This window comes from Carassius auratus, chromosome 47 (genome assembly GCF_003368295.1).
Source record: "Carassius auratus strain Wakin chromosome 47, ASM336829v1, whole genome shotgun sequence".
Lineage (NCBI taxonomy): Eukaryota > Metazoa > Chordata > Actinopteri > Cypriniformes > Cyprinidae > Carassius > Carassius auratus.
Genome location: NC_039289.1, coordinates 2,271,770 through 2,287,315, shown reverse-complemented (window position 1 = coordinate 2,287,315; position 15,546 = coordinate 2,271,770). Strand labels below are relative to the sequence as shown.

General features: G+C 37.6%; 1 protein-coding gene across 1 annotated transcript; it reads left to right on the top strand.

Moving 5' to 3' along the window:
* Positions 1 to 594: 594 nt before the first annotated feature.
* Positions 595 to 15,026, top strand: LOC113064765 (keratin, type I cytoskeletal 19-like). Its single transcript, XM_026235676.1, has 11 exons — positions 595 to 744; positions 4,653 to 4,741; positions 4,876 to 5,118; positions 7,734 to 7,816; positions 8,711 to 8,864; positions 9,614 to 9,847; positions 10,831 to 10,935; positions 12,384 to 12,604; positions 12,847 to 13,028; positions 13,169 to 13,271; positions 13,492 to 15,026. Exons 3-11 carry the CDS (start codon positions 4,921 to 4,923, stop codon positions 13,727 to 13,729), a joined length of 1,518 nt encoding a protein of 505 aa, XP_026091461.1. The 5' UTR covers positions 595 to 744; positions 4,653 to 4,741; positions 4,876 to 4,920; the 3' UTR covers positions 13,730 to 15,026.
* Positions 15,027 to 15,546: the final 520 nt, after the last annotated feature.

Below are 15,546 nucleotides of genomic sequence, written 5' to 3'. Positions count from 1 at the left end.
ATGGAGCTGACTTGACACGCAGGATTTTAAAAAAAATTATTCATGTATAATTTCACTATTCTTTAATCAGGTTTTAGATTTTGTTTTCAGTTTCAGTTTACTTTAAATAGTCATTTCAAATCCAAACTTTTTCTCAAAGTTCACAAGAACAATATTGTTGAAAAATTGCGGATATCACAAATACATATGAATAAACCAGGTGTTTGCCATCTGCACTTGCCCAAAAACTTATAACTATTGCTTAACTACAAAAATGACAAAGCTGAAGAATGATCTCATTTGAGTCTAAACGAACAGGAACCTAAAGGCCTTGAAAAAGACTGTGTGGCGTGTCACTTTCCGGATCTCAAAGTTTGCATGTCCGAGATGACAGCTTTTAGTTTTTTTTTTTGATAAGTCACCTTGTAATTTAACCGTCAAACAGGTAACTGCATGTCTGAAGTCATAACCTTTTTGTAATTACCTGCGCTCCCATTTCAGACAACTCATGAGACCACATTGTTTTCTCATGGAGCAGCGCCGGGGGCAGAACAGGTCGGGCAGCATTCCGTGTCCTGTAACTTCTGAGGTGTTCAGGAAGCCAGATGCGTCTACACCCCAGAACCAGATGTGTGGGGCGGGTGCAACCAGATGGACTCTCACCAGACTGTGACTGCCACACTTCAATGACTTGAATCTGAAGGGGAATCACCAGGGCAGGGACAGAGGAGGAAAAAAAGGAATGGGACGGGCGAGGGCGTGTTGGTAAGTCAAATGGTTTTTGTTTTGTACTCCTCTGTTGATTGTGGTATCTGTTGAAGTAGCTGTGCAGAAGTCTTTAGTTCAGGAGAACAAATGCAATGAAAATGGCTCTGTATTTCCCATCACTGTTCTGTTTGTGCAACTGTGTTTGTAACTCTTATTCAGGGTGTTTACTATGCAAACAAGTCATTCTAGCACCGTTTGGGTTTGCATGCATGTTACTTTTCCCCTTCATTAGGCCTTAAGATTTTTCTCTTTTAACTGTCATCATAACTAACAGTGTTTTCTCTGAAGCAGGCGATGACATATATTATAAAAACTCATTTACATCACTGTCCAAAAGAAACTCCAGGTAAGGCAGGGTACAGGAAGTCTACAAAAGTCTTTGTGAGAAAGGAAGCTGTGCGTTCACATCACTGTGATAGGCTGATTTGTCTGTCAGTAAACTTTAAAAAAAGACTGTGATTTTAACGGTAAAAAACTGTGAAAATGCTACAGTACAAACCTGTTAAATGGTTAACGGTAATTTCCTGTAAACTTTACAGACAAAAAACATCAACTTACGTTGTGTCTTATTATTTAAAAGCTGCTTGTGGGCTTTTTTTCATCACGTGACTTTCTCATCACCACCTGCTTTTGGTGGTTACCAGTTTAATACAAAGCTACAAAACAGATTCAGTACTTCAGTAAGTTGGTATATTAATATTATATCATTACTGTTAAATTACGGTATTAAATTTAAGGTAAAACAGTTAAACTTAAAACGGTGTTGCTGTATTTTTTATGGTATAAAACCGTTAAACAAAAAACAGTGTTACCGTATTTTTTACGGTATAATTCTGGCAACCACAGCTGCCGTTTTTTTACCGTATATTTTACGGAATATTTTTACAGTGTATAATAATAACTCCTATCATCTGCAAATTAGTCTGACTACACTGACTAACTAAATAAATTATTTATATTATATTATATTGTCAAATATACTTTTATATTGTTACTTTTATTAACAAATTCAGACTGATTTGATCACAATAGCAGATTGGTTTTATTAGGTGAGTGTGCATTATGTTCGTTATTATTATTATTATATGCAATTTAATAATAGAGGATTTTAAAATATAGATCCAGTTTTATACATTTGAATATACACATTTGAATACACATATATTACATTTCATTTTAAATAAAAAGTAAAATTATTATTATTTATATATATATATATATATATATATATATATATATATATATATATATATATATATATATATATATATATATATATATATACACTAAACCATAGAAGTACAGTGTATAGGACATTCAAAAATATGTATTATATATTTAAACTGTAATTAATAATTTATTTACTCTTCTTATTTTTAGCTTGCTAAGAAATCAAATTGTCAGCAGTGCTGGACAATAACCAGCAATTTATACTAAGATATTTTTCACCCCTATGTTTTCCTAATGACAATTTTATTATTGATCTTTTTTTCCTTTTCTTTTTTCTCTTTTTTATCATAGAATAATGAAGAAAATATATTTTATAGTTTCTATACTGTAATATATGATAGGCCCAGGGGCGGGTCTACGTGGTGGCCAGGGGGGGCACCGGCCCCCCCTGAAATTCGATTGGCCACCCCAGGTGCCCCCCCTATAAGATGTCTTGTGATTGGTTCATTTTATGGCAAATCAGTCTATAGACTCTACTGAAGTTCGGGATTCAAAGAAGTGCAGCGTCTTCAGAGAAACAACGCTCGTCGCGATCTTGGACTTAATTAATTAATTCTTGACCTGGGTCTTCAGTCTGTGATTAACTCACCTCCTGTCTGACAAGTCTTCGGGTTCAAATCATTCCTTAATCACGTGACAGACCCATGCGCTATTTCTGACATTTCTGTCACTGTGTTTTTGTTACTGTTTCTTGAGGATCTGTGATGTTATTATTTTATAAATAAATAAAACCTTTTAATAAATAAAATATTGATTAATTTGTCTTTTTGACTGTCTATCAGTAAATAAACACTAGGCTATATAATAATCTAATAATCTAATAAAGTATTTATAGCCTAGTTTAATTTTTAATCCATTTTTAATAATATATGTATAAGATGCTTGCTCAAAAAGGACATAATGACATAAATTAAAAGCATTTTGAATCCTAAACAAGTAACACTACAGTTCTATAGTCTAATCTGAAGGGTGAACTCAAAAGATATAAATCATACAACACGGTCATTTTTGAAGATTAGAATCCACTGAAAAAAAACAAACAAAAAAAAAACAATCAAAGTGATGTCGCCGTCATAGAGACGACTCGTTCTTCCCTAGTCACATTAAAGATTCGTCGTTCAAGAACGAAACATCACAAGACACCAAACAAAGAGCTGGTAGGTAACCTTAATGTATGGTTTAAAATGTTTGTATGGTTTTCTCAGATCAATGTTTTTACCCCGTCAGGCTCTGCTCGCGTTGGTCGTGGTTGATTTCAATCGAATGTTCAATCAACGTTTAATAAAACACAATAAAAGTAAAATACGATGGGGGGCTATCAAACAATAAACATGTCATGTTGATTTGCATATTTTGTATCAGTTTATTTTGTGACAGTGACCACATATAGCAAGATTGCACCAAATGACAATATGCACAGAATGTTCCATAATAATATTTGTCTGGTGACACGTTACTTGTTAATGCATGAGAGTAAGTCAGTTAGAGAGTCAGTTAAATTGTCAGGCCTAACTTAGCCATTTACACATGAAATGTTGTGGATGCATTCTGTGCATTTCATTTACAATTTGAATTTTTTTTTTTTGAGATTGAGAAAAACAGACACACATAAGTGTTTCTTTTGAAGGTAGGGAAGAGAGCAGTGGCAAGCCATGAAAAGAAGTAAAGATATAGGGAGTTTCTTTCAATGAAAAAAAAATATATATATATGTATTCTCAAATTTAACTTAATGGATATATACAGGGATGACAAAAACTAAAGTAATCAAAAATGTGCTTTATTACTACATTTGTTTACAAGTAACTTATTCAAGTTAAAAATAATAATAAAATCAATAGGATATACGTAATACACTTTAGAATTTCGCTTTTTTTGGGGGGGGGGGGGGCAGTGGCGGCCACCCCATTAGGAGGCAGTGCCCCAGCATGGCCCCCCCACTGAAAATGCTCTAGACACGCCCCTGGATAGGCCCTATCAGATAGCAATGCATATTTCATGTGTGTTCAGTGCTCAATAATGTTCACTCTGCCTCGTTTCAGATATGAATAAAACGTGAAGTCATGCAAAGACTGTCCTGTCTCTTTGCATTTATATCTACATTTATTTACACTCACCCTTGCAAATCTCTACATGTATGTTCACGTGTTGGCCCAAAAAAAGTACATGGGATGAATTTACATTTTATTAAGGTGGGGGAGAGATTTTTCCAAAGTTAAAACCATAGATTTGTGCATTTGGCCCAGATCTGACAATGCACTGTCAACATCCCCCTTTACACAGAGGCTGCTAAGTTCTGTTCTAATATAAATTCCAAAATGTTTTTGTTAATCCGCACGGCTTTAGCGAAACGCTGGCAGTTTGTATTTTGTAAGTATGCCCTACAGGTCTGAGACATGCCTCGACGGTGCAGATCTGAACCGAAAGCGAGTTCACCCAGACAGAAAAAAAGATTAGGTAAAAAGATCCAAATGCTAGAATCAAATAGTGAAAACAAACACCCATCTGCAAACACCCTACGGCGACACAAACAAACCACACGCAATATGAGCCACAAAAGCTGGCGCAAACAAAAAGACGCATGCAGATCCTTTACAACTTTAAATCGCTAATGGACTTTGACCTGTGCGTTTGTGTGTGTGTGTGTGTGTGTTTGTGTCAATTGTCTCTAATCCAGGATCAGCGTTCACAAAAGCACCAGCAAAACCCGTGACACACATTGTGGCCACTTGCTCTTCACCTCCACACGAGGCCGACGAGACCGTGGTGGGCCCCCAGCTCCCGTCCCACTCCCACGTTACCCATAGGACCGGGGACAGGCCTCGTCCCTGTCTGTAGGAGCCACGTCGATGGTTGTATTCAAACAAATGATTTACTTGGTAAACACCTGGCTGTTTTAGGTGTGGCAGGACGTGTTCTGATTCATTTCACTTTCGTCTGGCCCCATGGAGGGACTCGAAGAGCCGAAATTTGCCCTGAGGGGCCTGAATGAAAGGCTGAAGGGGTTTCTGGAGCATGTGAATCAGTTGGAACGGACCAACCGCGAACTGGAGGAGCAGATTGGAGAGTGGAGATTGAGGAACGTCGCTGTGTGGCGGGACTGGAGCGACAAGGAGGCGCTGACACAGGAACTGCAAGCTCAGGTGGGTCGTGACGTTCGTGCTCACTATCTCCCCTGTTATCTGCAGATTGCCTGGCTCATTACATTTGATATCCTGAGGTGCTTGTCATGTGACCCTGAAAAACCCTTCGGAGCTCTGGGGCAATCAGCCTAATTAAAACATTAAACGCATATTCTTTTTTTTTTTTTTTTTCTCAGATGCATCGTCTTCTGTAGTGTTTCTCAATTCAGACCCTGGAGGCCCCTCTGCACATTTTAGGTGTCGGAGTATTTTGACACACCCAAGTCAAGTTATAATATGGAGTTAAATCAGATGTCTTATATAAGAGGCATCAAAAATGAACAATTCTCATGGCCTCTAGGAGTTGGATGGTCCCCAAGTCGTTGTTAAATTTATGTCACTACTATATTTGATAGTAAAAAGAGTTCTGCTTATACCGTTTTGCAGTATGCATGCTGTGCAGCATTTAATGATTGCTTGACAATCTATATTAAAGATTGGAAACATTATGTACATTATGGCATACTATACTTTTTGCATTCTATTTTCACTATTCTTTTGCAGTATGCACAGTATCCTGTCCTGTACCACTCATACAATCAATGTAGTATGCAGTATGGATATTCAATTTGACTCAATATTTAGATGCATACAGTACAGTATCCTGTACTGTACTATTCATAATATTTATGCATTTTTTTGCAGTATGCATTGTGTACAGTGTACGGTGTTCATAATGCTTATATTTTACTATATATGAATGCTGTAATCAGATGACATAATCTTTATTTCGCATAATAATTGTAAATTATGCAGTATGTGAAATGTGTACAGTATGCCAATATTCTGTATGCATACAATAATTAGGTTTAACTGATACTAAAAAGATACTGCAATGCCTTTTTTTGAAGCATACATTGATAATGAAATGAAAAAAAAATTGTATTTGACAGCAATGTAGCATGCAAATTAGCATGTTTATCTTTGGATACTATTTTTAGCCCATCTACAGCCGCATGCTGTATACAACATGTTAGTATTCCATTCTGAACATTTTCTAAGACCAAAGCACAATAACCCGTGAGGGTCTTTGTGACAAGTAGTTTGCATTAGCATTAGCTGTACAAACACATAAGCCTTCACCATAATTCATTTTATCCCCTTAAAATACATTATATGAGAGTGACTTACTGTGACAAAGACAATGATTAACTGTATATAACGCAGTCACAATGGCTCATGAATCATCAAAATAGCAGCCAGCCAGTCAAAATGTGCTACGCTAATACTGTGCTTCGGGAGAAACCCAACCTTTAGAAGGTAATTCTGTTGATTAACGCTTCATTTAGAACAGCATGCTAGCATACTGCTGACTGCAACTGCATACTGCATTCGGTTTAAGAAAAATAGTATGAAAAAGTACGTTTTGCAAAAATGAATGTTTCAAACACGAATTCAGTACGGATTTCAAGCTTTTTTTTTATCCGAGTTTGTGTATAATATCTAATGGCGTCAACAACCTAGAGGAATTATGGGTAATATTTTAAGCACAATGCAATGCATTGTGGGATATACAAACCATGTGGAGTTCTGGTTTATATACTGCACATTTTGACATATTCAGAAGGTCATCGGAGTATAGTCACATAAAAATCACATTCTGTGTACAGTATGCATACTAAATTCTGCTGAAATAGTATGGATGATAATGCTAATATGCTATTTTGCATATTAGCATGCTAATATGCTATGCTAATATGCTATTTTGAATAAAGGCAAAGACCAGGTTTGAGGCTGTTGATTTGTAATTAGATGCCATCCTATATATTTAAGTGATCAGAATTTCATAATAGTGTACTTCTCATAATATTTATGCAATATGTTAACTGTGTAGAGTGTGCCTGTGTACTGTATGAATACAATTGATGACATACTCAGTCTAATGATTTGTTCATAGTAGCATTTTACTGTACTACTCATACTCATTTATACAGTATGTATTTTGCTAACTGTGCAGATTAATGCCAATATTCTATAGCATGTTATTATATATTCAGGATCAATGATTTGTTCTTTATGGCATATTACTCTTTTTGCATAGGATTTTACATACTCATATACTATTTTGAAGTATGCACTATCTACAGTGTACTGTTTCAGAGCTATTACAGGTTTGGAACAACATGGGGATCAGTGATTAATGACAACATTTTAATTCTTAGGGTGGAGTAACCCTTTAAGATACAATCAATACATTGAGCAATGTTCACAACGGACATTAAGTGGAAAATCCTGGCACCATTTAAGTCTTCATAACTTCCTTTGGTGGTGATATTTGTGTCAGTCAACAGACAGCCAGAAAAACAGCATGCTGATGCACACCTACATACACCCTGATCTTTAACAGCGAGAAATCAGAAATGATTTTTCGTTCCCATGATTAGATGGGTGTTGACAGTCATTAATCTTCAGTCAACCTTGTACATTCCTAATACCTTTTTTTTTTTTTTTTTTTTACATATACATATTATTTTGATTAAGTTGCTCAAGAGGGTAATTTCTACCCATGGGCAATTATAATGTTCTTTTATATAGATTTTTTTCTAATTCTCCTTCTTCTATGTTTGTTTTGGCAGGTTAGGATGATCATAAGGGAAAATGCAGAAGTCTTGTTACAATCCGATGCAATGAAACTCAGGGCTGCACATTTAAAGACCAGGTTAGAAATGTTCAGTGAACAAGAAATATGAAATATGTGTTTTTTATTTTTATTCTTTTGCTTAATAACATAATATACACACCCAACCCACTGAGTTCTGTAATTTGTCCAAATGTAACAAGTCATAATTTTGCATACTGTGCACAATATTCATAATACAGTCTGTATTCTAAACATGACACTGGAATATCTCATCAAAAGAACAACATTTTGTGATTTAAACTGCTCGCCCTCTTGTGGTTCGAAACATCAAGTGCCTGTAGATGCCAGTGAATGCTTGTTAATGAATTAAGCTAAATAAATTAACAAATATGACACATAACCCTCTATTAAAGGAGGAACATTCTCAGATTATAAAATTCAAATTTTCCTAGAAAGTCTTTGCCTGGTTGGTTAAATAGGATTGGGTAATTGCATTTTTTAATAAGAGAGGGAGTGTTCTGAGAGTATATGTTTAAATGTGAAATTGGGTTAAATAGACACAGTTGATTACCACAGAAAAATTATTATTATGTCAAAATTATGTCAATGTCCAGCTCATATGCTTTTATTGCAAGTGTGTTTCATAAGAATTAAGAATTTTTTCACTTTTTCATTTTGAAAAATACAAATGTGAAATAAATTCTGTTATGAAAACATTAACAAAACCTTATGAAAAATATTGTGTTTGATGACTTTTGACCCTGAAAGACATATTTCATTAATATATATATATGATTATTACTAGTATTTATTTGTCTTTGTTCTTAGGCGGAAAGTTGGTTCATTAATACATCTGTGAAGAACGTATTTTAACTGGATTTTTATTTTAAAATAGCTTTATATAAAAACAACTGTAGTCCATTGTATGTCTTTCATTTAGATACCTAAGTGTGTGTGTGTGTGTGTGTGTAGGTGTGAAACCGAGAAGAAACTCCGTCTCTTAAAGGAGCAGGAGGTGTCCCAGCTGAAGATAAAGAAGATCGAGATGGAAACATCCAGCGGTCTCCTGGAAAAGCAGCTTTGTGAATACCGAAATGAGTTCCAGCAGGTCGTGGAGGAACATGAGGTGGAGACACTGTTGGGTTGAATGTCAGTTAGTGATTGTGTCTAATTGTGCAATTGATTGTCAGTGTGTGTGTGATGCTCTGCCAGTCATATAAACCATTTAACCAGAATCCCTTACGTCTGTCTTTAGTAAAAACACTTGTTAAAAATGTTCCCTAATGTCTTAATGCCAAGTTGCGGTTAGCCTCAAGGATAGGGTGTGTGCGTTTAGGGACTCTTACACAACCTTTAATTATAATAGAAGATATTATTTTTTTAATATTGATTTGCCAGTAATATAATTTATCTTGTGTCCTTTTTATTTGTGCAAAAAATTATTATCTATGCAAATAGCAAAAATAAAGCTTTTTGTTACAATGAGTCTTGTTACAAATGTGACCGAAAGCGCCTGTCGCCTACCAAAACAAAATATAGTTTAACTGAAAAAAGAAAAAGAAGGCTTTGAATTTATCAATTGAATTTTGATAAGTTGATATCGGTTTGAATTTGTACACGTTTCACCCCAATGCAAGTGGCTCCATAAGAAAGTCGTTTTGATTATAGATCTTGTTCGCAGCGAACATTTGGTTATCAGTATATGTTTCTATAACCTCACCCTGACTGGACAGGCCAACTCCTCAAAGAAAGGACTCAGGAAGAACTCTCATATCTCAAAAGATGAAGGAAATTGTAATTCCTCAAGATAGTAGCCCTTTAAATTCTCCACCCCTTCTCTCTCTCTCTCTCTCTCTCTCTCTCGTGCTGGATCAGCACCAGCGGCGAGCGGTAGAGGAGTGTGATAGAGTGCTAGCGCAGGTTGTTGCAGGAGAGGATGGCAGAGGAATGGATCTCTCCCGGACCAGCACCCAGTGCGACCACTTCAGCCTGGCCCAGAGCAGCCCTGACTCAGCCACACCACCAAATCCAGCCCCAGGCTCTGGTCCTGCTTCACAGAGAAGGCCCCAAAAGGATGCAACCAACCCCACAGCTGCGTTTCTGCCACAGGTACGAGTATTCTCTCTCTCTCTCTCTCTCTCTCCTTCAAACACTCTCTACAGTCTGCTGGCCAGGGCACTGCAGAGCCGTCATAGTGTGTGTGTGTGTGTGTGTGTGTGTGTGTGTAAATGTGTGTGAGTGAAAAGACTGCTAAGCAGCCATTATTACTCTAAACAGAATGAGGGATGTCAGTCCTGTTGAGCATAACCATTGTCTTTTTTTCTGTTCTCATAAGTAGGCGATTGTTTATTTGTATCCCAGTGTGCCTGAGCAGAATTTATGCCCCTCGCACAAATACATGGGCCACCGGCCTCGTAACTCTCCTTGAAAAACAACAACACACTGCAGCTTGTCTTTAGAAATACCTACTGTGGTGGTGGTACAATGGTAAACTGAGGGTTTCAATACAATGGTGCTCCAGGGTGCTTGGTAGGTGTCCAAAAACATTCTGGTACCACTGAAAATGGTTTTACCATTTCCCGAAACACCACTGAACATCATCTCCTGAAAAAAATTGGTAACACCATAGTACACGTCCAAAAACATGGTATTAATATGATACCTTTCAAAATCATGGCAGTACAATGGCACCATCTCCAAAAACATGGCATTTTCTTTCTTCTTTTTAAAGATTGAATAAAACTATATGTTGCTTTTGGAACAATTTAGTTGGAAAACATGCATTTAATTTTCCATTTTCTTTGGATCTGAGCAGTCATTCTAATCAGCATCAATTCTGTTTTCTTTAATGTGATCTACTGTCTGTGTTACCAATTCTAACTGACATTCTGTTTAGCACATAACTTTATTTTGGGATGTAAGTCATGGATAATTAAAACGATATGCCAGAGAGGCTATGCATTAAAGTAATTTTCCCTAAGGCACAGTGTGATAAAACCTCAAAGGTAGGCAATATGAAAAAGGCTCAAAACTGTATTTAGATTTGTTGCACTCTGTGTTATTCTTATGCATGTGTTGTGTTTTTTGTGTAGGTGAGAGCCGGTGACGAGGCCATGAAAGAGGCACGAGCCGAACTCACGGAGGCCCGAAAGAGATGGCACCGTCTACAAGTGGAAATTGAATCGTTACATGCCTTGGTGCGTTCGGTTCCCACAGACACACCCAGATACACACACTCCAATTCAGGAACATGTAGACACACCTAAACACACACACACACACACACACACACACTCATGAACCCATTTCAACTTAATGCATAATGCACAAGGTAGAATACCACTTACCGACACATAATGCATATTATGCATTATATCTTAATTTCTGCCAGAACAAGTCAGAATCTGGAACTTCCGGAATTGTTTTGCAGAAAACGAATGGGAAAACAAATGGGAAATCGTGGTCTAATGGTTAGAGAGTCGGACTCCCAATCGAAGGGTTGTTAGTTTGAGTCCCGGGCTGGCAGGAATTGTGGGTGGGGAAGTACATGTACAGTTCTCTCTCCACCTTCAATACCATGACTTAGGTGCCCTTGAGCAAGGCATCGAACCCCCAACTGCTCCCCGGGCGCCGCAGCATAAATGGCTGCCCACTGCTCCGGGTGTGTGTTCACAGTGTGTGTGTGTGTTCACTGCTCTGTGTGTGTGCACTTCGGATGGGTTAAATGCAGAGCACAAATTCTGAGTATGGGTCACCATACTTGGCTGAATGTCAAGTCACTTTCCTTTCCTTCCAGATTTGTCATCACTTCTTATTCTGAGACCTCGTAATTTATAAAACAAATTACTGCAGATAACCACAAACTGTTACTGTTTACTGCTAGTTTTGTTGTCAAATATTTTGGTTAGTTATCTGAAGGTTGTGGGCTCAAACCCCATTGAAGGTGCCAAGCTGAGGAACTGGGAATTAGTCCACTTGATCATGAACTGTAGAATTATTGGGATTTCCATTGACCACTGTGTCCTTGATCAAGATACACTACGGTGTTGGTGCCATGGTTAAAGCTCAAGCTTGTTAATCAGAAGGTTGCTAGTTTGATGCCCCACAAGGCATGATCCATTTGCCACTACTATTGTGCCCTTGAGCCAACCTCTTAATTTTAGATTCACCCGGAAATTTTTGGAATATTTTTGGTTTGATCTTTTTTTTAACTCCAGGTTCCTTCAAGGGGATTGAAAATAACATAAAGGTTGGTGGATCTAACACTGCAAGATGCAATCTATGAGCCATCATCGTGCCCTTGAGCAAAGCATCTACTGTAATCCCAGGTTGTTCCAGGGGGACTGACCGCGTAAAACACGATGGCATTGCATGGATGAAGTGGCACTGGCACTGAAGTGACTTGACTTAAATAGAAGATGACCTTGACCCTGCAATATGTTGGTCACTGGTCACAATTTCAGACCACTCTATTCCATTCCACAACCCCTGAAGATCCATTCATTCATTAAGCTATTCTCCAAAAATATTGTCCAAAACAAAGGGACACAGGGATGCCAGAGCCTATCCCAGTGTCTTGGGTTGTAGGCTGGTAAAAGGGGTGTAGATGTTGGTAATAAATAACAATTCTGTTTTATCTCTCCAGGAAAGGAGTCTCCATAGCTCCCTACACCACACTCAGCTCCAGTACTCTGTGCAGCTCAAGGATCTGTCTCGGTCTGTGTGGAGTTTGGAGTCTGAGCTAGAAACTGTGCGGGATGGTCTGGAAATCCAGAAACAGAACCATACCCAGCTCCTCAACACCAAGATGAGGCTGGAGAGAGAGATTGCAACGTACAGGAAACTCCTGGAACACGAGGAGGGCAGGTAGGAGAGATAGATTTACTGAGCTGTATTCGTTTATGTAATAAAAACCGTTAGCACACGCTCAAACTTGTATGATGTCTTTTATGCAACTCCAAAGTAATACACTGGAATCTGACAGGGTTTTGGCATTGTGCCCTTGATGTTATAAACAGTCAGTCAACCCAAAGAGGTTTCTAAGGTACCGATTAAGATGAGTGTGGTCTTGAATCAAAACCGCTTCTTCTTTCCCTCCTGAACCACAGGTTTCTGAACACAGATGGTCGGCCTCTAAAGCTGAAGCCATGGAAGGGGTCCGTTCCTAATTCAGAGCAGAACGGCCTGCCCAACGGATGTGACGAGGAAATCGCTGAGCCGTTCTTCACTGAGAGGACTCCAAAAATAAGCCCGGGCCTTCAGGGACAGCAGAGTCTTGTCATCCTCACAGGTGACCCTTAAACTCATCGTCCAACCTAAAACAGGCCCTGGAATGCATCTTGTTTTATTTTCCAAAATCATTCTCAACAACTGGTTCATTATACACAGCTGTGAGGCTTGAGAGACGTTGTGTTTGTGTTTCTAATCCAGAACCAGTCTTAAACAAAAATGGGGAGATCTGTACTGTGAAGACTCAGGAGATTCTGGAAGGAAATGTAGTGAGGGAGAGCGCCGAGGGTCACGGAAATGTGGAGTGAGTTTCCCTTCGACTTATTTGCACGCTTCAATGCAGAATCATAAGCACTTCACACCTTAAGGACAAAGATCTTGACGTGTTTGATCTTGCATGTGGCTCCACAGGCAATAAAATTGTGATGGAACTTTTAAATCATCATTTTATTTAATATTTTTGCACCAGAGATTGTGTAATCCTAATTTTTATGCTTTTTTACTTTGCTTTTTGTCTACTATAGGACAGAGAAGATTGACAAGGTCATCAGGCAATGGGAAGGGTCATTCTTTAAAGGAAATCCCAAGCTGAGGAAGAAATCCGTGTCTCTGCGTTTCAACCTTCATATGGCTGTAGCGGATGAGGGTTGCAGCCACATAAAACAGGACAGTCTCCCTAACGTGGAGGTCCGTCTGGTCATGAGACGGTCTCGCAGCATACCCACTTTTGCCCAGTGTAATGCTACTACATCACAACTGTGACCTACAGCATTACAGTTGAGTAGTGGACACCACGTCTCAATGTCACGGCGGCTAATAAAAGCAAATCACTTTAGTGACGTCATACAACTTTTGCCATTTGAAAGAAAAAAGCATCACATCATCAGTAAAGCGTTTAAAAAACAAAACAACTCAAATAGCTTTTACGATTGTCATGAACTCATGCAGATAAAGCTACTTTAAGATATGTCAAGACAAATTAATTTGTAGTTGATTTACTTTACTTTGAACTTGATGAATGGGAGTACGAACGTCTCGCGGTATTTCAGATTTCGTACATTGCGACACTCTCTGTGGACGCTCTACTGCTACATTATTAGCACATAATACAGTACTAAAAACCTATAAAAACTATTGGTTTGATAAAACATAAAATATATATAGTTTATACATCTAAAGAGCTGAATCTTCTGTCTCAGTGAGTAAAGGTCAATGTGGATATAGAGATTTCACATTCAGTGCAGCACAACAAAAGACGCCTTATTGCATTTGACAAATGTTACGGAACTAATTTAACACTCCGGTGAACGCTTAGGAGGTATTAAGTTCTGGTTGTGCAGGAGACTGTAGTGTGAACATAAATAAAATATTGAGAAATTTGCAAAAATTAGCAGCCAAAACAAGTGATTTATGGTGAAACCTCACGATATTTCCTGCATGGATGTGTACTGAATGACTAGCAGTCTGTCACTGCAGAGAGAAGGAGATGCTAAAAGTGAAATGTTGACTATGATCTTCTCTATTGCTTACACTTGCCTATAAAAGTTATATTGCATGCATATATAGTTTATGCTTCATTTAAAGTGCACATACTGTGTTTTCCAAACAAATATGATGCAAGATTGTTCAGAAAACTTGATCATACCTCAACAACCAATTTTGCATTTCTCATCTACACGTGTTAATCATTTAAACTGATTTATTTACATACCCATTACGTTCTACCTCTGATGGTTGTTGTACTGTAAATACATTGGGTTCTTCCTGATGCAACAAAGAAATGGATACATATGCGTATAATTTAATTTAAAGTTATATTAAATCTTATTAAAATCTATATCCCTGAAATATGAATATATGTATTAGTTACTGCTTTAGTTTCTTATGTAATGCACAATCTAGTGCCATACAGGAGGATAATGTTTGGCGTTTCGTCTTCTATCCATGGGATTGTAACTCACTCTAAGAAATGTGAAGGGAAATTACACCATATGCATTGTTAAAATTGCCAATTTCATATGCACTTTAATGGATTAAAATCAAAACATTGCTAACTTTCTGATTTTTGTCTGTATTCAACATTTTTTCCCAGATGACTTTTGCTTTTTGTGAAACATAACCTTTTATATATATATCCAGAGCCGTGCCCCGTTGAGTGGTTTGGCTTATACACTGTATGACAGGTGCTAATAAAGCTATTATTATTTCCAGATGAGCTATTTATGTTATGAGCAAAGCTGTACAAAGACACTTCATTATATAGACCACGGTTCCTTGAAAACTAGCACACAAAAACTAGCGTCCCAGTTAAGCCTGGAATAGACTGTAACAGAACAAAACTGTCATGAAAGTGAACTTTCTCATACAGGATTCATACAGATAAACGGAGTACAAAACTAATTATGTTCCACATTCATTAAAACAAGCAGACTATCATTGTTTTGTGTGTGTGTGTGTGTGTGTGTGTGTGTTTTTTTGTTAATAATTCCCACAACCCGAGTTCTGTTCCGTTCTAGAAAAATGTTCAGAAAATGCAAAGCCAAAGGTCAACAGAGCAGTTTTTGAATGTGCATGTATTA